The sequence below is a fragment of the Lepidochelys kempii genome, chromosome 3, assembly GCF_965140265.1.
Source record: "Lepidochelys kempii isolate rLepKem1 chromosome 3, rLepKem1.hap2, whole genome shotgun sequence".
NCBI classification, from domain to species: domain Eukaryota; kingdom Metazoa; phylum Chordata; order Testudines; family Cheloniidae; genus Lepidochelys; species Lepidochelys kempii.
The window spans coordinates 64617910-64641499 of record NC_133258.1 but is presented as its reverse complement, the minus strand read 5'-3'; the positions used below and the strand labels follow the sequence as shown (position 1 = coordinate 64641499).

The following is a 23590-nucleotide window of genomic DNA, read 5'->3' as shown; positions in this document are numbered from 1 at the left end:
ATACACAACAAATCTGTTAACCAGAGAAAGATGAGTTATATTTTGAAGGAGATTAAATCTCCAAAAGAACATTAAAAAGGTTTACATTCTACAAGAAGTTTGTTATTCAAGTTTCATTTGTTCACTTGAGGAAAAGGATCCAGTAATCATGGCTTGACATATTTGTTTGTAGTATAGAATTTTCTTTTCAGTAATCGGCTTTGGAAACCATGAAATAGTCAGTAGTAAATATGTTAATCTCTCAAAATGTGTGAACAGTTAAAAAAAACAAAAACAAACCCTCTGATCTAGTTTGCACTGTAGTGACCTGAATAACAGGATAATGTGCTTAAGCAGCTTATTTATTCTTCAGTGCCTTTTTGAAAAAGAGAAATTGCACAATAGTTTGCCATTCACGGCTTAGAAATGACCACTGTTCTTTTCAGTTGTTGAATGCTTAATTATTTTCTCTCCTATCTGTATTTCACCATACATTACTCCAAACAGGAGTTTAAAGGAACTTTTTGGTTGTTCCTTGTTGAACTATAACACTTTTGTGAAGAAGTATGCACTGAGCTGTAAACAAATTTCAAGCTCTCAGAAAAGTTTTACAGGCTTTCTGCCAAGATGTCTTGCTGAATTAACTGCCTGTGCTTATAAGACTTTACCCAAACTGAAAACCCAAAAGAGCCCTGTGGACATGAAGTTAATTAGATTTTTAAGGGTGCCTCATTAACATTCTGCAAAGGAGAGAGAGTATGTGTGTGTGTTGTGATCATACAAGCATGATTAGGCTGACATTATTTGTTGATTCTCTTATATTAGTTATTGGTCTGTGGATACCAGCAAGTGTACCAGATACAGTGGTGGTGAGGGAGCAAAGGGAGCTCGAAAACAGTGTCTGAAGGCTGCACTAAAGCTTTACTACACAAAAGCTTAACTACACAGTTAAGGATTTGTCAGCATTTATGCTGTATATCTTGATTTTCATGGATTTATAGTTCAGCAAAAGTTGGCTTCAGTGTGAAAACCTGGCAAATTGTCTCAATCTGGCTATGAAATATTTTGAAACACTTCATTTAACTTGGCTTGACAATTTAAAAATTAGAGACATGAAAAAAAAAACTTTTTTTGCAGAGCTCTGGATAGAAGAAACATGACTGCTTTTGGAAAAAAGTATTTTCCTTCAGTAGGTATCGTAAAAATTGCCAGTCATAATACATGCTGGTGGTGGGAGATGATGAGGCATATGAGATACTGAAATTTGAAAGGGGATAAACTACACATGATGAATAACTATATAGGGCAACGTTGTGGCCTGGCAGACCTGGTGGTGCAGGGCTGTAAGGAGGCACATGGCTATTAACCTGGGAGAGGAAACATGATCTGGAGAGTCACTATGATCCCCCTATCATGCAGGTTGATTGGAGGGTTGAGAACGGGTGGAACCAAAGCTTCCCCACCTACTGCATGTCAGTGTAGCTGCATCTGCATGCCAGGGAACTAGTGCTGTGCTGGCTATAGGCCTGGCACAGTTTTTCCCTCCGTGGAGCAGCAGAGGGACTGATAGGAAGACACTCTTCCAGACTGCTACAGGCGCAGTGCAAAAACATACTGTCCCTTGCGTTAAGCTCGTTGCAAAGCCATGGTGGAGTCCATAGCATGAAATCTATATATTGTGTCTTGTGCATATCATGATTATGCAAATATCAGTCTTTAGTAAGTATTTCTGCTCTTTATTAAAAAAAAATTAAGACCCAAATTGTCAACAGCACACGTCAAAATATATAGAGGAAATACCCTTAAAACCAAACTCTAAGAAGTTCTCACGCAGCATTTATTTTACTTTACCTAGCTGTAAATTCTAGTTATTGATGGGAATTTTTTGTCAGTTTGTGTGTGTATGGTGAAATCAATGTTTGCTAACATTTACCAATAAAAAAAGTAATCCTTCCAAACCTAATCATGCAGTTCCTTGCTTTTGGATCTGTGGTGTTGTGTTTCCTAGAGATTTCTCTTAAATGAGAAGTCACATCAATTCTATTAAATTAAGCCATCACTTAATATGTGGGCAGTGCGATCTGATTTTTCTGGTAATCTGTCATCTAGCCATTTATCAAAATTGTTTTGAGATTGTAGATCTCAATTCATACTTAACAGCAGCAACATATTCTGAATAAAAGCTTTTATTATTATTATTCAGTCAAGCTGAAGCTCTGTTGGGCTGTACAAACATTAATATGACAAAATTGTTTTCCTGGGAAGAGGGGGGTCTTTTACAGTCTTGAGAGACAAAACAGATACAAGTCAGGGAATGGGGATATAATACAAGCAAATGAGTGTGGTGAAGAATTAATGCAACCTTCTTAGTTACATGACGTATTGTTTGGGTTTTATTCCTTTGTGTTTTGTTTTTTAATTAGGCTAGAGGTAAGGCGAAGTATGGGAACATTAGTAAGATTGAGAGAGAAGGGAAAGAGGAACAGTCACAGCTCATCACCTGCCTAGCTGTGATCAGCGGGGTGTGTTCTTTAGGTAACACAGAGTGAATCTTCAGGACTTATTTGAAGGAGGATAAAGTAGTAGCTGTATTGGTTATGCATAAGGGGTGGAGTTGGAGAAAGCTTTTCGGGAGAAGATGACTCACGGGTAACGGTAAGAGTTCCATGAAAAGTGATTCCATGTAAAGAGCTGCACACTAGAAGCCATTTAAAATAACAGCAACAAGTTTTATCGGTCCTACAGAACCAAGGAACTATGCTGAATATTCTTGAGCACCATCTGTGGGCATTTTATAGAGAGAACAATCTTGTAACAGGTGGTAAGGGCCGGGAAAGTTGGCAGAATTAAGGTTGAGGCTGGTATCATAAGTTACTAAATTTGCTAGCTAGGTTTGGGCTAAATAAGCTGTGACTGGCCTTAAAAGATAAAAACAATAAACTTGTGTTTGATGCAGAGGCAAAGAGGGAGCTAGTGAATGGATTGAAATAAGGGGATTGATGTGGTTAGAGTGATGAACTAGGAAAATGATCTTGGCCACAGCATTTTAAATGGACTTGAAAGGAGGAAGGTTGCAGTAGTTAAGGCCAGAAAGAAGAAGTCTTGCCCCAGTCAAGCCACAAAATGTTGAAGACTTGGATGAGAGTTGTAGCTGTGTAAACAGAGGAAAGTCCTTATCTTAGAATTGTTGTGTAAGAGGAAGCAACAAGATTTAGACATTGTGAAAGTACGGGTCTTGTCAAGGTTCCTTCCCCACTCTGAACTCTAGGGTACAGATGTGGGGACCTGCATGAAAACCTCCTAAGCTTACTTTTACCAGCTTAGGTTAAAACTTCCCCAAGGTACAAATTAATTTTACCCTTTGCCCTTGGAATTTCCACTGCCACCACCAAACTTTAACTGGGTTTACTGGGAAATGTAGTTTGGACACGTCTTTCCCCCCCAAAATCCTCCCAACCCTTGCACCCCACTTCCAGGGGAAGGTTTGGTAAAAATCCTCAACAATTCGCATAGGTGACCACAGACCCAAACCCTTGGATCTTAGAACAATGAAAAAGCATTCAGTTTTCTTACAAGAAGACTTTTAATAGAAGTAAAGGAATCACCTCTGTAAAATCAGGATGGTAGATACCTTACAGGGTAATTAGATTCAAAACATAGAGAATCCCTCTAGGTAAAACCTTAAGTTACAAAAAAGACACACAGACAGGAATAGTCATTCTATTCAGCACAGTTCTTTTCTCAGCCATTTAAAGAAATCATAATCTAACACATACATAGCTAGATTACTTACTAAAAGTTCTAAGACTACATTCCTGTTCTGTCTCCTGCAAAAGCAGCATACAGACAGACCCAGACCCTTTGTTTTTCTCCCTCTTCCCAGATTTTGAAAGTATCTTGTCTCCTCATTGGTCATTTTGGTCAGGTGCCAGCAAGGTTACCTTTAGCTTCTTAACCCTTTACAGGTGAGAGGAGTTTTCCTCTGGCCAGGACGGATTTTAAAGGGGTTTACCCTTCCCTTTATATTTATGACAGGTCTAGAGAAGGCTGAGTCAAAAATGGCACCCAAATTAGAGGCTTGGATCACTGGGAAGGGCGGTAGTGTAGTCCAGAGTGATAGAGAAAAGTGGGAGAAGGGAGGACTTTGACAGAAAAGATCAAGAACTCAGTTTTGGCCATATTGAATTTGAGATGTTGACTTGACGTCCACAAACACAGGTATCAGAAAGACAGACTGAAATGCTGGATTGGATTGAGGAAGACAGCTTGTCAGTGCAGAGACGGATTTGAGCGATCAGCATAAAGATAGGAGTCACAGCTATTTCTGAAATTAAGAGTACCTAGAGAGAGTGTGTAGAAAAAGAAGAGGGGGACCAAAGATGGAGCCTAGGGCAATACCTACTGAAAAGTGGAGAGGGGGCCAGCAACAACCCTCCAAACAACATACTGAAGGAGCAATAAGACAGATAGGAGGAGAGTCATAAGACAGAGGTATGAATGCCAGCGGAGAACAGAGATTCAAGATCTAGAGTGTGGTTGACTGTCAAAAGCTGCTGGGAAGTCAAGGAGAAGGAGGATGGAATGCAGGTGGTAAGATTAGGCTATTGACTAATCTGTTCCCTTCTGCACTGAGCAAAGTAGCTTAAATTCTGTGTAATTTGTATAATTTCCTTATCCTCTTGATCCTTGAGGCTGCCATTCAACTACTGAACTTTCATCAAGCAATAAAAGAACTTCCTTTGAATGTAATGATAATTTTTTTAACTGGTACCCAACTGACCATTACACAACTTCAGTGCAATATAGCATCAGCTAGTCCCAAATAATTCAGTTTCCATCAACATTTCAGAAAGGCATTTGAAATTAGTCTCTCCAAGACCCACAAAAACAGATGCTGTCATCAGGTAATCCCACAGTGCTCAGGATGAAAGCATTCTCAACAGAAGGCCCCAAGTTGTAATACTCATTACCACAACAGCTCAGGATGAGCCCAAACCCAATTGTGTTCAGATTGTTGTGTTAAAATATCCTATAGTACCAGAGTGGAAGAACATCCTGGCACTTCTCATAGATAGATTGGAGGCAAAAGAAGGTGTGATAAAGTCAGTCGTGACAGATATAAGAGAGTGGTGGAAGGCAAATATATCAGCCTTAGATTGGTGAAGGACCTGTTCCCTATGAGCTGAAAAAAAGTTTACCAAAGGTTAACTAGAGACACCTGAGGCCAGTTAAGGGCTACCAGTGACCTTTAAAAACCTCTCTTCTGATGAGAAAGAGGAGGACACAGATGAGAGACAAGCTGCAGCAGGGGTAGTGGTAGCAGCAGGAAGGAAAGGCTGTCTCCCCACCCTATAGGGAAAGAAACTAAGGTAACAGCTGCTTGGGGGGAAGGACTGGTGACAAGGAGCCAATATAGTAGGGTAATACCCTGAAGAAGGGGCAGGGAAAAGTATTTCTGTTTGCATTATGAGGTTGGGGGTGTGTGTTTTTGCTTAAGAGAACTTCTAGCGTCCATCCTGAGGCCCGCCATGTAAAAAAGGAAAAATAAAGCCAGAGTGAAGAAAAAAATATTCTGGAGTCAGATTGGTTTATGCCAGACCACCTCCCACCATATAAGGAAGAGAAGCTGAGGCTGATGAAGTGAAGGAGGTAACCTGTCAAAAAGGAAAGAACAGAGTAAGGTGACCAGGCGAGAACAAACATAGGGCTATTGATAGTGATGGGGAATGAGAAAGGAAGTCAGATACACCATGGTAGGGTGCAAGTGTCTGAAATGATAAAAACATGAGAATAAGAGGAAAAGAATTTGCCAAGTTAGCTACATTGCAGGTACTGTGTTCCTCAGACACCTCATCCTCATTAGTTAGCTGTGAATAGATATATGACCAAATATTTTGCTGCAGCAAAATGTATTAATTTTGGTCAAAAATTGGCTGAATAATTTATCCAAAGCCAAATCTTGATACACATCTAAAAAGTATGTACATTTCCTATAACCAAGTTTATTAAAGAAATAAATGCTTCTTTTCACTGAATAGTTCTCTTGCATATTAAACAGTTTTTCATATAGCAAGAGAAATGATTTAACATTGTTGTTTTTCTAAAGCTGAATAAGAACTCATGGTTTTTATTCTAGAAAGTTTTGATCGTGACATTTTGCTACTTTTTCCCTAACATAAGAATTCCTGAGCAGTGAACTTGTGAACATAAAAAGTTACTGTGTTAGTTCATCTAAAACCAAAGCAGAAGAGGCATCAAAAAGAAGCAATTATTGGCAGATGGCACAGCTGCAGACTGACTAACAGTTTGAACTCAGTTTATACCAGGAATCCAAATGATGGGACTGAGCATCTTGAAACCATATTTATATGGACTGGTGCCATAGCAAGACAAATCATACCTCTTACAGAAACTAAAGAGCCAAGAGTCTGTGACAGATCTGTAATAATACGGAAATATAAGTCTGTATTACTGGTAGTTTGGTCTTTTTTTTAATGACAACATAGCTACCAGAACATAAAATGTGATATGCTGCCTCTGAAATACACTGTTCATTGAACAAGAATAATCCAAAACCACAGAGTTTTAGCTTAGTTTAGAGGTGGGCAAGGCTGCACTTGGTTATTCTCTGTGGAATGGATACCATGCATGCTGGTACTCCAACATTATAATCTAAAACACTGTATGAAACCTTAATATATGAAAAGCAAATTTTATGAGGAAAACCAGTATTTGCCTTTTTATGTACCTCCTTTCTATTCTTTAAACTAAGAGAAGTATTAAAAAAGGAATATGATTTATAATAGGGTTCTGACTTATTTCCATCAGTACTAGAAGTTGTGAAACCTGACTTAAACCTTTACTTCTTCTCTTGGGAATGACACAGATTCATTCTATTGCCCACATGATACAACTGAATATTTCTTCAATCTTTATATGCTAATGGATATATATCCCATTTATTCCAGTTAATTCAAACACTGTGTTGTTCTCTCTCTGTCCTTGTTTTTATTAGACTGTAAATAAAAAGTAACTTTTGTTTTATTAATAGTTTGTACTTTCTTTAACAGGAGTTGCTAAAAGATCCCTTATATATTGGACTGAGGCACAAAAGAGTTCGGGGTCAAGCCTATGACGACCTTCTTGATGAATTCATGCAAGCTGTGACTTTCAGGTATGCAGTATGTTTGTGTTCGCCCACACCAGTGCCTCCTGCCCTTCAGCAACCCTGCTGATCAGCACCTCCCCCTCCCTTCCCACACCTCCCGATCAGCTGTTTCATGGCATGCAGGAGGCTCAGAGGTGGAGGAGAAAGGGCACAGCAGGCTCAGGGGAGGGGGTAGGAAGGGGTGGAGTGGGGGCAGGGCCTGTGGCAGAGCCAGGGCTTGAGCAGTGAGCACCCCCCGGCACGTTGGAAAGTTGGTGCCTGTAGTGCCAGGCCTGGAGTCGGTGCCTAGACAAGGAGCCGCATATTAACTTCTGAAGAGCCGCATGTGGCTCCAGAAATAACCTTTCCAGGTTTGGATTGAGGCATTAGATGGCAGCCTAACAATTCCCCCACCTCTTCTTTTCAATCTCTGAAACTATAAAGAGATCTGATCCCATCTAGCAGCCTGTAAGATGGGCTCCACTACTGCTGTATTCCGAGTCTTGTCTATTTCTTGTGCCTAGAATGCACCATGTGCATTTGAAATCCCAGAACTATTCAGATTTTGCAAGGTGTAGAAGAATCTGTCAAGTACTCAAGTGCAAAGAAAGGGTTGTCTCCAGGAGCTTCTGCAGTGAGGCCCAGCAGAAAGATTGTCAGACCTGCTGCCATGTGGTGTCATAATTTCAAAGAGATAAATTAAGGTGTGAGAAATACTGGGGTACAAATTTACTGATTCAGTCCAGTCTTGAACAAGTTTGAGACAAATCATTTTCCATCTTGAACCCAGGAAACATGTTTTGGGGTTTCCTTACATTATTTTCTCTCTCCAGCCAGAAGAGAGGATATATTCATTTCTGTTATTGAAGAGTACCTGTCATTGACACTCAGAAAGTGCACTAAATTAATTCAAACAAACAAACAAAGCCACTAGAGATCAGACAATATAGCGAAAAAATGGAACTTTAGCTAATCACCTATAGACTTTTTGTAGGCTCCAACAAGGTAACGTGTTAGCTGTGATTTTACTGCATGGTACAAACAGGGGCATTGCACCAAAGCAGGTGTTGGCTAGTGTCTCTTCAGGGGCCCTACAAAGAGGAAAAAAAGGTAAGTTTTTAGTTATGTTTGTGCTAAATGCCCCTTGGTTGGTCAGTGGAGTCATTCAGCACATAAGGTTTTTGTAGTTTACAATTAGCATGTGAAATATTATGTAAAACTGATTACGATTCCCAAGTAAATCCTCATATATTACATTTAGTAATTTAAGCATGGTGGAGCCTATCAAGCAAATGTAGGTGTTTTTGACTGTTATATAATGTAAATAGTAAAGGACATGTGGCAAAACGTCCCTTACTCTATACAAGTTTCACAGGAATATTTTTAAAAATTTTTGACCTTGAAGTACTATATGTGGGCAGCAATGGATGTAAGTCTATAATGGACCCAGGTCCATCAAAACGTTTCCCCCACTTCCCTTTAAACTAACCAGTGTTGGAGAAAAACACAGTTCTCACTCTCAAGGTTGGGTGCAGCAAGTCAGATACACTTTATTATCTCAAGCAATTGCACAGAGGGAGAGAGTGCACTAGGACACAGGGTTTCCCCCACCTAGGCAGGTCTCTCCAAGATAAACAATTAGAGCAAGTATTTATTACAGACAATAATAAGCAACAACCGCAGTTTGTTTATACATATTCCTTCATGATCTCTTATTTTTCTTACCATTTCTCTTCTAGTCAGCATTCTAGTCTTATCTAATACAAGGTCGCAACAGCCTCTTTCACAATTGTTTTCCACTCGCTTTGCACTATCCCTGCTTCTACAAATCTCGCGTTATTAAAGCTAGAGTTAGCCTGACTCCTGCTCATTTCAGAGGCCTGCATCCAAATTCCCTTTATCTACTTCCACACCAGAAAGCCAGCAAAATGAGCAGTGTATACCAACTTGGGGCTTGTGCAGCTGCTGCCTTTCTTCCTTTCCCTCAGGTCCTGTAATTGTGACCTAATGGCTTCAGAAGAGGTATCTTGGGCCTATGGTGCATTTTCTTCCTATGTAGTACATCTGTTATGGACTGACTCAATGCTTTATTTGAGGCCCTTCCAAAGCAGGGTGAATTTCCAAGGATCCTGTCTTAATCAATAACTGAATTCAGGCCTATCCTAACTTAGCTCTCCTTTTTTTTCTTTTTTCGTACAGAAAGTCATTGCTTTTTATAACTAAGATTTGGAATATAATTTTGTAATTCTCAATTTTCAAATAATGATATCAGAAATTTATCCAGAATAATTTCTGTTCATTAAACATTTGGAGGTCTAGTGTTCCTTTGGGTTTACGTACATAAAACCTGTTAACGGTACTGTTAATGATCAAAATATCGGTCTTCACTGAGTGAGTCTTGAGCCATCAAGTCCAGTGCCGTTGTCTTTACTGGACCCTGGATATAAAGATAATCCCGACCATCTCAGTACCATCGGCTCCAACAGCAGTGCAAGTACTGACAATAGGCAGCTTGGCAGAATCAGGTTTTTTTATATATAATTGACAGATAATATAGATGTTTATTGTTAAGGATTTTTTATTTTTATCTATTTAAATTTTCACAGTTGCGAGCAATTATGTGGGGTGGGGGGGAAGGTCAGACATTAATTATTGAAAGACAGTAGGCACTGAGATTCAAAAAGTTAAAGCTATAAAAATGGTACCCCTACTCCAGCTCTACTAATGCTGGGATCGCAACATGTTTTATAAATGTTAAGGTGGGACTCTAATAAGTTCCCAAGCAGCATTTTTATTACTTTGCTTATCTGTAAATTTTTATTTGTATTGGTGGAAATATTCTCATTGGTTTGTGCATCTATAGTTGCAACCTTTATAAATAAAAATCTTATCCTTCCAAGCCTAATAGAGGACTTACCTGTCTCAGTGCCTTGATTAATGAAACCTTCATGGCTGCAAGGGCTCTTATGTGTCTCCCTTTACCAGACTCTCCACTACTACTAATGGTCTATTATTTACCACTATGGGGTCTTTGGCACTGTTGCTCCCGTTAGTACAGTAAGTGAACTTGGCACTGTCAACGCAGGCATTTCTGGCATGGTTGGCACCAACAGTGTTTTCAACATACCTGATGTAGTCAGCACCACAAGCAACTCTGCTGAGGTCAACTTTGCCAGCGAGATCAGCACCATTGGAGTCTTCAACGTCATCGATGCTGTTAGACCTCTTCATCTCATACTGCTGTATATAGATCCCAGGGTGTTTCCCGCATCAAGAGTTCCACAAACCCAACAAGAATGACCCCTCCATTTCCTGAAGAATAATACATTTCCTCTTCAGACTGAATCTGAGAGGTGCATGTCACCATCCCAGTCTTTCAGGTCACCTTGTACACGTCATAACAGGGACACAGGTTTTAAGGACTGTGGATGGTTTTCCTACAAGGAAGCCCCAAAATGGTGCCCTTCACCTGGGCACTCAAATTGTGCAGTACTCTGCATGGCCATACTGGTAGCTGCCCATACCAAGGGATTTGAGATTCCCATAAAAATCTAATACCAGAAGGAGGTTCCCTTTTCTAGTCCAAGAAACCTCTCACCAGGCTACCCTGACTGTTTCTCCTCTCATGGGTTTGAATCCTAATGAGCACCCCTGGATGTCCCTTCACATATTTCCTCCTCATCTCCAGATGGAACCGAATGCTCCATCTCCAGAGTACTTTAAGGTCTTCCTGGACCTAATGAGAAACATGGCCACTTCTTTAGGAGAATAGGTGGAGCTTGTTCAAGAAAATCTGCACAGTAGCCTCAATATTTTACAAATCCCTGTTCCAAGAGGGGTTGCCCTTTCCATTAATGAATCCTTGCTGGAGCAGTTGAAAACTGTTTGGCAGACTCCAGACTCTACCATCTGCAGCAAGAGATTGGATAGATGCTAACAATTACCTCCAAAGGACTTTGATTATTTTTTCACACATCCACTCCCTGACTCATTGGTGGCCCTGGCTGTCAAGGAGTACTCCCTCCAGTTTCATCCCAAAGCTACTCCTAAAGACAGGGAGCTCAAGAGACTAGATATGCATGACAGAAAAGCTTAATCCACAGCACAGCTACTCTGCAAATGAGGGTGGCTATTATCCAGCTCTCCTGTCCAAATATAATTTTGTTAACTTGCTAATGCTGTAAAATTTTTAGACAAACTACTAGAGGAGTATAGGGAACAGTTTATGGTTCTTGACTCGCAGCAAAAACATCCCTCCAGGCAGTTATTGATGCAGCTGATATGGCTTCACAATTGATGGCCACTGCCGTTGGTGTGACATATTCTTTTGGCTCCAGGCATCTGGAATTCCAAAGGAGCTGCAAAATATAATCAAGAACTTGCCTTTTGAGGGATTTAAGCCGTTCTCTGAAAAGACTGATGCCTCCATTCATACCCTGAAAGTCTCCAAGCAACTGAGATCTTGATGAGTTTACATCCCAAGCTCAAAGGAAACAGTTTAGACCTCAGCACATCTACAAATCACATTTCCAGCTGAGATTCCAGGACTCTCCTAAATGGTGATCTCTACCTTCTTGACGTTGCCAAATGGCTTTGTCTCAATCATGCCCTTCTCATCAGACATTGACAGCCTCCCGAGAAGTCATCATTACTGCCTCCTCAAGGGCAGCATATCAATCTCAACACCTCCCACCTTTTGGACAACTATCACTCTTTCCAGTGTTTGGAATGAAACATTGAACACATGGTTGCTCACGACTATGAAGGAGAGAGATATTATCCTGTTCATCTCTTCCCTTTCCCCAACCTCTGTTCCTTTTCAGGGACCCATCTCACAAGATCATGTTGCTTCAAGAAATTTGGTCTCTTCTGGAATTGGAAGTGACAGACGTTCCTTGTCATCACAGAGGGAAAGGAGTCGATTCCTGTTACTTCCTAATTCCCCAAAGGTCTGGGGGGTCTACGTCTCATTTAGGCCTCAGGAAGATGAACTGCTTTATCAAGAAAATCAAGTTCATGATGGTTACCTTCACTTACACTATCACTTTCCTGGAAAGTGGAGATTGGTATGCCACCCCTGATTTGCAGGGTGCATACTTCCACGTGGCAATACATCCTGGCCAGAGGAAGTACCTCTGCTTTATAGCAGGAGACATCCACTACCTGTACACAGTGCTCCTGTTTGGCCTGTTTTCAGCCGCAAGGATCTTTACAAAAATGTATGGTGTGGTAGCAGCACACCCGTGCCTCTGAGGCGTCCAAATTTTCCCTTACCTGGGCAACTGACTCATGCACAGTGCCTCAAAATGTCCAAATCCACAGCAGCATCCTCATTATCAGACTGCTATTCTCTCATCTGGGCCCAAAACTGAATTTAGACAAATCCGTTACAGCTGACACCGCATATAATGTTCATAGGAGCAGGTCTTGATGCCATAATTGCAATGGCCTATCTGCAGTCAATGGGTCTCAGTACATAGTTGCTCTCTCTGAAGGCCTGAAGTCTAACACAACAGCAGTGCATTCCTGTCTACAACTACTGGGCCACATGTCTTCTTGCATGTATGTAACTCCAGATTTCACCTTGGTTGTCTGCGCGCCTGGCTCCATTCAGTCTGTCATCTGACCAAGCATCCTCTGAACTTTCTGGTTTGCGTACCTGAACTGGTGCTTGGACCTTCACAGCATGTACAAGGGGGTCCCTTTTCTGTCTTCAGAGTTAACTGGAACTCCGGTTACTGATGCGTCTGCCAAAGGCCAGGGGGCCGGCTTCAGTCAACTTTGAGCACAACTCTGTGGTCAACCCAGGAGATCTGTGTATTTAAATGGGCTGGAGATTTGTGCGAGTCATTGGGCCGGTGAGACATTTATGTCTAACATCAAGCACAAGGTGGTGCAAAGTGCTTATAGATGACAACATTGCCATGTTTTATCTCAATAGGCAGGAGACTGCTAACCTGTGCATCAGGAACAAAGTTTTCCGGAAAGCATTACATCTTTCAGGAGTGAGGAACACCATGGTAGATTTCCTCAGCAGGAATTTTGTAGACACCATGAGTGGTCCATCAGAAACGACATTCTCCTCCAGATCTTCCACCAGTAGGGATACCCAGAAATAAACTTTTTGTTCTTCGAGTAGTGTCTCTATGGCTGATCCACATTAGGTATGCTTGTATCCCGGTGCCTACAATTGGAGATTTTCGGTAGCAGTGCCCATTGCACCACACATGCACCCTCCTGCTCCCCTCTCCCCGCAGCCTCATGCGTGTCACCAAACGGCCCTCAGTTCCTTCTCAACCTCCCTTGGCCTGAGAGGGAGTCCCTAGCAAAGCCCTTCCTAGAGAATTTCCTTTAGTGCTTTTCATGGTGATAGTGTTTCCGTTAAAATTAGATAGTCATTGCTTCCGTTCTCCTTTTCTCTCCCCCACCCCTGTTTTTTTCCCCGCTTTATTAAAAAAAATTCCTTAGTTCTTCCTTGTTACACCTTAGGTTAGAGTAGTGATTCCCTACCTTCTTCCCTTCAGGGAACTTATCCCTGCATGAGTTTATGCTCAAATCCCCTGGGTTCAAATGGTGTTTCTCCTGCTGGGAGGCAATCCCTGTGAGCAATGGGCATCCCGGTGCATTCTTTGCTTGAGAGAGGCGCACATACCACAGAAGAGCACACGTTGCCTCAAACTGAAGGCAAGAATCCGAAAAGCCCATGAATTGAAGCTAAACTACTACTGATGAAAAGCTCACTGCGGCCAGCCTCAGACCCTGGTCCTGGCATTCCTCCTGGACAGTGATCTCCATTAGCACCGACATCTGCCGCCTTGTACTCTCCACTGCCTATGAAGAGAAAGTCAGCAGACTCCTCACGCAAAGACACCAAGAAACAGGCTCCAAGTTCACCCACCAAGGAGCCATCTAAGAGAAAGAGATCAATAACAAGGTTGGTAACCTCTGCACCGACTAGTACAAGATTCAGTACTTATGACTCTCAGGGGACCTCTGGGACCGGCACTGATGGTAAGTCCAAGGACCCCAAGAGGGCTGGATTGGATAAGATGGCACCATCAAGCAATAGTGGCAAAGAGAAGCCCAGAACCCCAAAGGCGGTACCGATCGCATCAATTAAACACTCAGCACTGAGCACCTCAGCACCGATGAGACCACCTAACAGACAATCTGGAGAACTCAGGGTAATTCCAGCACCATCAGCAGTGATGCACATGCCTCCCATGGTACTAATGCAAATGCCTCCAACAGTACCAATGATGCTGATGGCGGTACCACAGATTCCGAAAAGATTTGCATTCCCCACTGGGGACTCAAACACACTCCCCAAGATCCTTTCGATCGCTGTAGTTTTTGTGAACAATCTACCAATCACAGAGATTTGTAAAGCAGCAACCTGGGCATCAGCCCATACATTTACAAAGCACTATGCAGTTGTGCAAGTCCTATTATCCTTAACAAATCCAGCTCCGAAACCCAGCCATCCAACACGGGGCACTGCTCTACAGTCACCTAATGTGGCGCACCCACAGGGATAGTATTCAAAGAAGAAGTGAAGGTTACTCTGTACAGAAGTTGAGATGCGTGTCCCTATGGGTGCTTCACTACCTGCCCACCTCCCCTCTGCTTTGGAGTTCAGACATAGACTCTGCAGTAGAGAAGGAACTGAGGGCAGTTGGACAGTACAGCACTATATAGCCACTATGCACAGCGTGAGACTGGAGGAGGAGTAAATACAGCCCAGCTGGCCACTGCTACTGAAAATCTCCAATCCTAAGTGTAGGGACACAAGCACATGTAATATGGAGCACCAGTAGGGAGACCTCTCAAAGAACCTCAGTTACTGCAAAGGGTGAGTAACCTTCTCTTTGCTACCAACCTGTACAACAAATGCAAGAGGTTTAGCTCCATGGTGGGCTGCAGTCCTGGTTCATTAAGAGATGCATTTCTCCTCCTGTGGACCAATCCTCTGCTAAATGAGTTTCCTCCAGTTCCTCTCATCCCAAGGGTACCTAGGAAGATGAAAACAGACAAAGCCAATTTAATCTTAGTGGAACCAGTGTTGCTAATGCAGCACTAGTTCACGGACCTCTACCAGCTTTCAATCAGACCACCTATAACTTTACCCCTAGTTGGGGATCTCCTGTCTCAGAATTAGGACAGGTTTCTGCATTCTAATCTTGCTGCCTCACAGTGTGGATGAATTCTGGTTAAATGCTTGCAAAAAATTGTTCTGAACCTCAGGAAGGATTCCACTAGAGCCACATATGCAGCTAAGTGGGAGAGATTTTTCCGTCTGGGCATGATCGTGCTATTTATCACCCTGTAGATCAGACATTAGCCATATACTGGATTACTTACTGCATTTTAATTCATCTGGCCTTTTAGTTAGCTCTGTGAGAGTTCACCTGGCTTCTATACCTGCAGTTCATCCACCAACAGAGGGATTTTCTGTTTTCTCTCATCTTGTGGCATCCAGATTTCTGAAAGGCCTAATTAACGTCTACCGTCCAGTATCTGACTAAGTGCCATGTGACTTTAAGCTAGTTCTCACAACCATGTTTCTTGATTATTAGCAATATACATGTATACATAATATTTGTCCAGAAAAATCCAAATGATTTACAATCTTGGTAAGTGTGTACACACACCCCTACCTCTAACTAGCAACTTCTTCAGCCTTCACTGAAATACAGCCACTTCCATGACAGAAGAGCAGCTTGTTGAACAATGTACAGCAACACCCCAAAACAGTTGTGCGCTATGGGTGAGGTAAAATAACAATGGAGCGGAATGCTCAAGAAATCCAATTACAGTTTTATTATAATATAGCTGGTCTATGTAATTCCTGTTTTCTTTCTGAGTTATCCTGTCTAAGTTTAAAAAGTCAGTGTTAATATGAGAATAAATAAAGACAGTCTCTTGGTTTGGGTAAGTATAAGAGGAAATGCTATTTTCTGTTTGTTACATTGCTACTGTTAAGTTATGCCACAGAGGGGAATGGATAAGGCAAATCAAATAGATTTTTCTTTGGGAAGCACTGTTCTTCTAGATATATTTGTATTGATTTAAAGATTATTCTTTAATTTAACATATATAGTAGGTGATTGGCAGGGGAATTGGGGCAGAGGGAGAAAAGAAATTTGGGTGCCTAGACATCATCTTGATTTCAGTTCGCTGATAGCCAACAGATGCGATGGGGGTAATATAATAATCTAAATATGGGGACTTCTTTAGTCATTTAACTACTTAACTAAAATTTGTATCTGGACCTGGTGTGGAAATGTGATGAGAACTCTAGGGCCTTTTATGTTTATTGCTTGGTTATGGCAACTTAGACACCATTTTGTATTGTATGTCAGCGGTTCTCAAACTTTAGCAACATGAGGACCCCCATTTTGATTTAAAATTTTTCGTAGACCCCCTGCAAGACCTTCTGCTCAGCCTCAGGCCCAGCCCCTACTCCACCCCTTCCTCAAGACCCCACCCCTCACTTCTTCCTGCCCCTGCTCCACCCCTGCCTCTTTCCTCCCTCTCCCCAGAGCGCTGTTCCCCGCTGTGCAGGAGGCACTGGGAGGGAGGGGGAGGAGTTGATCAGTGGGGCCCACGGACCCCCTGGAGCATCTTTGCAGACCCCAGTTTGAGAAACGCTGTTGTATGTTATACTTCATATTGCAAGCTTTACTAAAATTATTTTTAAAAATATATTTGAAAACTCTGTATAAATGACTCTTATAAGAAACTAAATATTATGGCTGTAGCATACTGTTTTTCAAAAATTAACAAATTTACTCCACTTTTTATTGTAGTTTAACATTAGTACATAACACTTGCAAAACTTTAGTTCTTTAGTGCACTCACCAAAATAAATTGAAGTTCACATTGCTGATGGTGCTGTGGATCCTCAGATCTATCCAAGCCACACCTCCTTTCCAGTGGTCCAGCCAGGGACCTTTGTGACCCCCCCCCCAGCATAACTTAGTGTGCAGCTGTAATTTGTTCCAGTCATGCCCTCTCCTGCCCTCTATTCTGGGGCTGGAGGCCAGAGAGGGTGGCATAGAGCCAATAAAATTGGCTTTACCCCTCCTAGCAATTTCCATTTCCAAGTGGAATCCCCATCTGATTGTTTAAGCCAGCTTTTTGTCCCCTTTACACTACCAAAGCAGTGCAGAAAGGGTGGAGCTGGTCTGAGGATTGGGCACAGTAAGACTAGTTACATATGCAACAAGGCAACAGATTTACAAATTTAATTTGATTTACAAATTTGGTATGGAATGCTTCTGCAAACTTTGTTCAGTGACAGATCCGATTTTGAGGGAATATATTGCTATGGTAGGGGTCATCAGGTGGTGGTATTACATGTTTTTCCAAGTTATTTTTCTTAGTGTGCAAGCCAGTTTTTAGTCTTGGAAGCAATGCTTGTGCTGCAGTTACATTTTTGTTACACAAGGGCTTGATAGAGGGAGCAAGAAACAGTAGAGTTTGCTCTCTGCCTTGGTCTCCGATTAGTTGGTTCTTGAGCTGCTCCCTGGGAACCAAACATTGGTGTTGGGTTGAGATTCCTGAAAGAAAGGTTTGCCTACACTTCTGTTTCAGGACTGGTATGTGTGTAAATAAAGCAAGTTACACTTACAATATATCCATTTTACTGAGTTCTCCTCCACTGGGAAACTAATCTGCAAGGCTCCAGCATCTGCTACAGCTTGGCAAAGGGGCATGTGAGTGTTAGAAGAAAGGGTGAAATAAAACTGTAGAAAGAGTCTAAATCTACTGAATTTTAAGGACCTAAACGCTTTATTATTTCTGCATGTGAGAAATCTTTGGTTATCAAAAGGGAATTTATACAAAATGTTTGATCATTGACAAATCATGGCTATCTGCTTTTTCAGTTATCCAATTCTGATTTTCTTTTCTCTCACATTGACATCTGAAAGACTGATCTGCTTCTCCTGGATCTAATGGCAAATATGAAGAAAAAAAAAGAACTATTAGAGTAGAAAAGTATGGAAGTGCCATAAATTGAAAGCTTTTCCCAGGGTTTTGATGGTGACAATATGTCATGAAAATCACATGACCTGATGAACGTATGAGAATTGCAAGGCAATTATATTTATTTATTTGACTGAAACTACTGAAGTTCCTATTGGTACCAGCCAACTCTATTTAGCACCAGGCAGTTTATCATTTACTACTTGTTCATATGAAAAGTGGTATATTTTAAATATTCCTTTAGCATACTTAATTATGTTATAGGGTATGCTGCTTTTTCATAAATAAAGGAAGGCTTTGTTCTTTTCTTGCATGAAAAATTTGCTGGAAATGTTGGCATGTCTACTGAAAGGAAAAGCAGCAAATTATAATGAGTCAGTAAAACAGAGCTGAGAAAGAAGCAGAACGTGCTCTTCCAACTATGCCTGTTGTGCATCATCCATCAAAGTTCTGTTTAGCATGAGTGCAAGTCCACTTTCTAGAGTTCATCTTTGTTTGTTCTCTTTCTGTACTTCTGTTGCAGCATATCAGTTTATATTATGCTGTGTATACTTTGGATATATACACATACTTATACTCCACATGCTATTTATATGACTCCTTTACAACTGTGGCTAGTTCTACAGACTAATTGCAGACAACCACATGATCAATAGAGTAATGTCAAATAAGGTTCCTTCAAATCTGTCTACTGAAAGGGCATATCTCTACATGCTCCCACCTTCTTTTGTTTGTATTTTTTTAAATTTAAAAAAGAAAAAATATAAAACTTGTAAAGGAAGGAAATGTCTTTTTAGCTACATTTTTTCAAAGAAACAAATCTTTCTTTTCCAGATTGATACAGCATCACATTCAATTATGTCACTGCCTGTGTATTCAAAAAGACAGTGTCTTCTAGAAACCAAGTCAGATTAAGATATAGTCTCCTAAAGTATAGTACTCCAAACCAAAAAATAAACCTCGTCTATCGTTTTCTATAAATGCTATTTATTTAAAAGTTCATAGATTAAAAATCTTACATGTCTACTCCCTACAAAAACATTCTGGTAGGACCTCGTACAGTATCCTTATGAGCTGAAACTAATGCAACACAGATATCTTCCAGATGTGTGTAGGCAGAAGAATATATCTGGATTTTTGTTGGCACATATGCAGTGAACAGCTTTAGTTTCTTTTCTCATTGCCAGCAGCTGCCCTCTCTGTGGGCATGTGCTATAATTTCCCTGGACATCACCATCTGTTTCTTCTTCTGGTGCCAGTATGGTGAAAGTGAATCATTTTGGAAAAAATATTTTGAGTGGAAGGAATGCCTTATATCATGAGAAAAATGGACACATTTCTTCACCATTGAAGAACATGACTCAAACTGGAAAACTGACTCAGAGCTGTTTTTCATATTCAGCCTCAAGGGGTTATTGATCATAAAACATTAAATAGAAAGAAGAATTTTTTCCCAGTGGCAGTTGTTTCTCTTAAATAGTGATGTTTATAGAGGAAATTTAAAGAGGAAGGATAGTTAAGTGGTTGGGGACTGGCTTCATTTCTTGATCCACCGGAGACATCCTGCAAATCCTTGGAGAAGTCACTTTTAATCCCTTTGTGTATCAGTTCCCCCATCAGTAAAAGGTACCTCCCTACCTCACAGAAGATTGTGAGGCTTTCAGATATTCTGGTAATGGGGCTATATGAATATGTAAGATAAATATATATGCAGACCAGGAATTTAATATATACATGGAATCGGGGTGGAGACTGATAAAGATTAGGATAGAAGAAAGGCCTCTTTATAATCAGTAGGACTCAACTCTGATTATATGATGCAAGGTGAATTTAAAATGGCTGGAGCTTTGCATTGGAGAATTCCCCCTATGAATAGGGAATCTCCACCATTGTAAAGCTTGCAAAGGTAACTCTACCACCTCCAGGCTGGAATACCCTACTGGTGTAAGGGAGGGAGGGGGCATGGCAGGTGCACCACCTTACTCCCCTGTGCAGGCTACGTACATTGCAGGCTCCTGCACAATGAGGAGAGAAACCTCTGCACACAGTTGGGTAGGGAATGAGCTGGGAATGACCTTTGCTCTGCACCTCCCACCCATCAATGGCTGGAAAGCCTGCCCAAAGTGGGAAATATGCTACTAGACCAGTAGTAGATTATTACTTCTCTCTCTAGCAGCAAGAGAATTATGGCTGTTATAATCTAGACCTAAGTATTATTCCTTAGAACAATAGGAGCACAAAATTAACTCATTGTAGGAATTATTGTTTTCTCATTGTGTGTGACAGTAATAACTTTCAACTTCATTCCTTCAAGGCTGCAGATATTGGTTATAGATTCCAAGGCCAGAAATCATCATCTAGTCTGACCACTTTCACAACACAGGCCATAGAACTTGCCCAAAATAATTTGTAGAGTAGAAAAACATCCAATTTTGATTTAAAATTTGTCAGTGATGGAGAAATCTACCATGACCCTTGGTTAATTGTTTCAATGGTTAATTACCCTCGCTGTTAAAGGTGGTATTTCCCTTATTTCCATTCTGAATTTGTCTAGCTTTATAGAGTCACTGTTGTGAGACCTTGAAAATAACATCAGTTGTTTAACAGTTGTAATCAGTTTGATTAACGTAGTAGTTCTCCATTTCTTAAAAAAAAAAAAAAAGGATGAACTTTGTTGTTTTTACTTTTAAGAACTGTAAACCAAGCTGGTAACAAATGTAATACAACATGCTTTGCATTAGATTCACCACAATGTAGTGATTAATTTCCATTAGCTTGATTATTTTGAATTATTCACAGATGTTAAGTGAGTTTGGTTTCACTTTGTGCTTACACAAAAATTTCCTTTTATGTTAGGTTATCTAACCGTAGAAACAGCTGTCTAGTTTATATATCAGAAAAATATAGAGTTTTAAAAGGGATATTCATTTAATATTAGATTAGAATATATAGTGTGACTTGTAAGTAATTTCATAATTAAATTGGAAAAACCCTTGATTTTGGCAAGGAAATGTACTTGTAACAGATCAAATGAAAAGGTGACTGTGGCTGCACATCATTAAGGAGTGATTGGACCACTCAGTAATTCTGATAATATACACAACTAATTGTCAATACAGGTGTATTTGGGTACATTTTCCGTTATTTGCATTGTGTCCGCATAAGCTCGAAATGTGAACAGGGCAACTAATGGACCTGAAAATGTTAGAGCACTATGTAGAGTTAACAGAGATGGTACAGCCATGACTGCTTCTGAAAAAGCTGTTAACTGGCAGAGAATTTGCAGTTGACAAACTGGAGGTGGAGCCACTGGAAAGATTACCATGGCTATAATGCATCCTAAATCTGAGGGAGTGTGAGTTAAAAGACAGAGAAGCTATTGTGGAGAAAAACAAAGAGGTTAGGGAATGCCAGATGGGGGGCCATACATGGCAAACACCCAGAATATAGAGGGAGCCATCAGCACATCCTATTGTGTTTTTTGTTGTGAAAAAAAATGAAGAAATTTTGACCCTATTGTTCATCTGGGGAAATATGTGGCCTGGCTGAGGTCATGGAATACATGGGATGCTATAGGTAGCAAGCATATTGAGTCTCCTGTCAGTGAGGAGAATGGATCTTCTGGCAACTTGAAACTTAAGTCCTGAGTGGTTTGCACAGAGGAAAAACAAACAAAAGTGAGCACACCCTGAGTTGAAGTGAAAGGGTGTGGTGGGTGCAGTTTGTTAACTCTACCAGAGATATAAGGAAGGTAGGAATGAATCTTTGTAGAGAGGGAATCAAGGGGGTAGCACGGAAGAGGTCCCATCCCTAGGGACAGACAAATTCAAGGAGAGTTTGTTGCATTATTGCCTTGAAGTTGCTTCTTTTGAGGTTGGTAATATGGTTAAGTTTGGGCTTTAACACAGTCTATTTGCTGTTATGGATGGGGTTGGGACTCCTAAGCACCTGAGCTATGTTGCAGAGGCGGGGAAGTGCTGAAGCAGCAGTGCTTAGAGGCATCACATAAGACAGACTGCTTCCTAAACACTGTGCTGAGCATGGTGAGTAGTGAGACTTGCTGCATTTTAGAGAACTGTAACTAGTTCTTTGCCCAGTGTAAAAGGATGGGGCCATGGCCTCACTTACACACACTCCTCTAGCTAGCACTGGTATCAGACCCCACACTTTCCTGCATTTCCCAGAAAAGACTATTTGAAGTGTAGTCCTGATGTAGCTGCAGGTGAGGTAGAAAAAGGCTCCCTGGTGCTTTTCTATTTTAGTAAATTCACACAGAAACCGTTATAATTTGCCTTTGACTTTTGTTGTTTCTGCTGTTAAACATTTATATACAAAGAAACCACCAAAATCAGGGACCCATTGTGCTGGGTGCTGTACAAACCCATAGTATAAAAAGCCCAGTGGGCTTACAATCTGTAAGTCTGATACTGTGCTTTACAGTGCATAGGTGGTGTGTTGATGTTGGATGATACTATCAAATGCTTTTGTCTTGGCGAAATTTATTTTGGGTAAATTTAATATAAAACAATTTGACTAGTGATATATATTATTCTATCCCCTCCCTTCTCCTTCTACATCCTATCTCTGGATTGTCTTTTCTGCAAACACATCTTTAAATATAATCTTTGTGGATGACTCACAAGTTTACATTTTACTTGGAAATGGTCTCCCTCTATCAAAACCAAAATCTCAGATTGTCTTTCTGATGTCTCCTTCTGATGTCTGGTTATCAACTGAACTCTTGATCTTGCTATACAAACCCACCCCACCTCCTCCCTTTCCTTATCTTGGTGGATACCACCACTCTCCTCTCTGTCACTCAGACCCATACTCTCAATTTTCACCTGTAACTCAGTCCTCTCTTTTAATGAACAAATCCCAACTGTGTCTAAAATTTGCTGCTTCTTCCTGCACAACATTTCCAAGATCAGCTCACACTGCCCATCTCTACCCACACTGCCAAAACTGCTGTTTAAACCCTGATTGCATCCTTTTCTTTCCTCAAAAATTTATTCAAAATACTGCTATTAAGATCATTTTCCTCATTTGTTGCTCTGTCTCTCTCCACACACATACACCCTTAAAGCCCCTACACTGGGCTCCCCCTCTTCTACTGCATCAAACACAAATTTTTGGTTCTTATCTTAAAAGCACAATTTAGCCTTGCCCTACCTATCCTTCCTAAAATGACAAGGTTGGATCCCACTTTCACTCTGCCAATCATCTGATTCTCTGCCTCTTTGAGCACTTTTCCATATGAACCCTTACAAATCGGAAAAGCTTCCGGTCAAAATCCTTCAAGCTTCTCTTCAAAACTCACCTCTTCTGTAATGTGCGCAGGAAACTATAACCTCGTATCGGTCAGGCACGTGCTGAGTTGTGATTATAGCTCCTGACTAACTGAGAACTGAATATCCTATTATTCCATCCTCATGCCAACCCCCTAGTTTTCTCAGACATTATATCTTGTCTTTA

At 40.9% G+C, this 23590-nt stretch overlaps 1 protein-coding gene across 2 annotated transcripts in view; it reads left to right on the top strand.

Moving 5' to 3' along the window:
- The window catches only part of ME1 (malic enzyme 1), a 342941-nt gene that overhangs the window by 181795 nt on the left and 137556 nt on the right, over window positions 1-23590 (top strand). For both annotated transcript variants that reach the window (XR_012157982.1, XM_073336566.1), the window contains exon 6: window positions 7050-7153. Coding sequence is in view for 1 of the 2 variants with exons in the window: in XM_073336566.1 (XP_073192667.1) it covers window positions 7050-7153 (104 nt within the window). In the remaining variant the exon portion in view is untranslated. The remainder of the gene's footprint in view (window positions 1-7049; window positions 7154-23590) is intronic.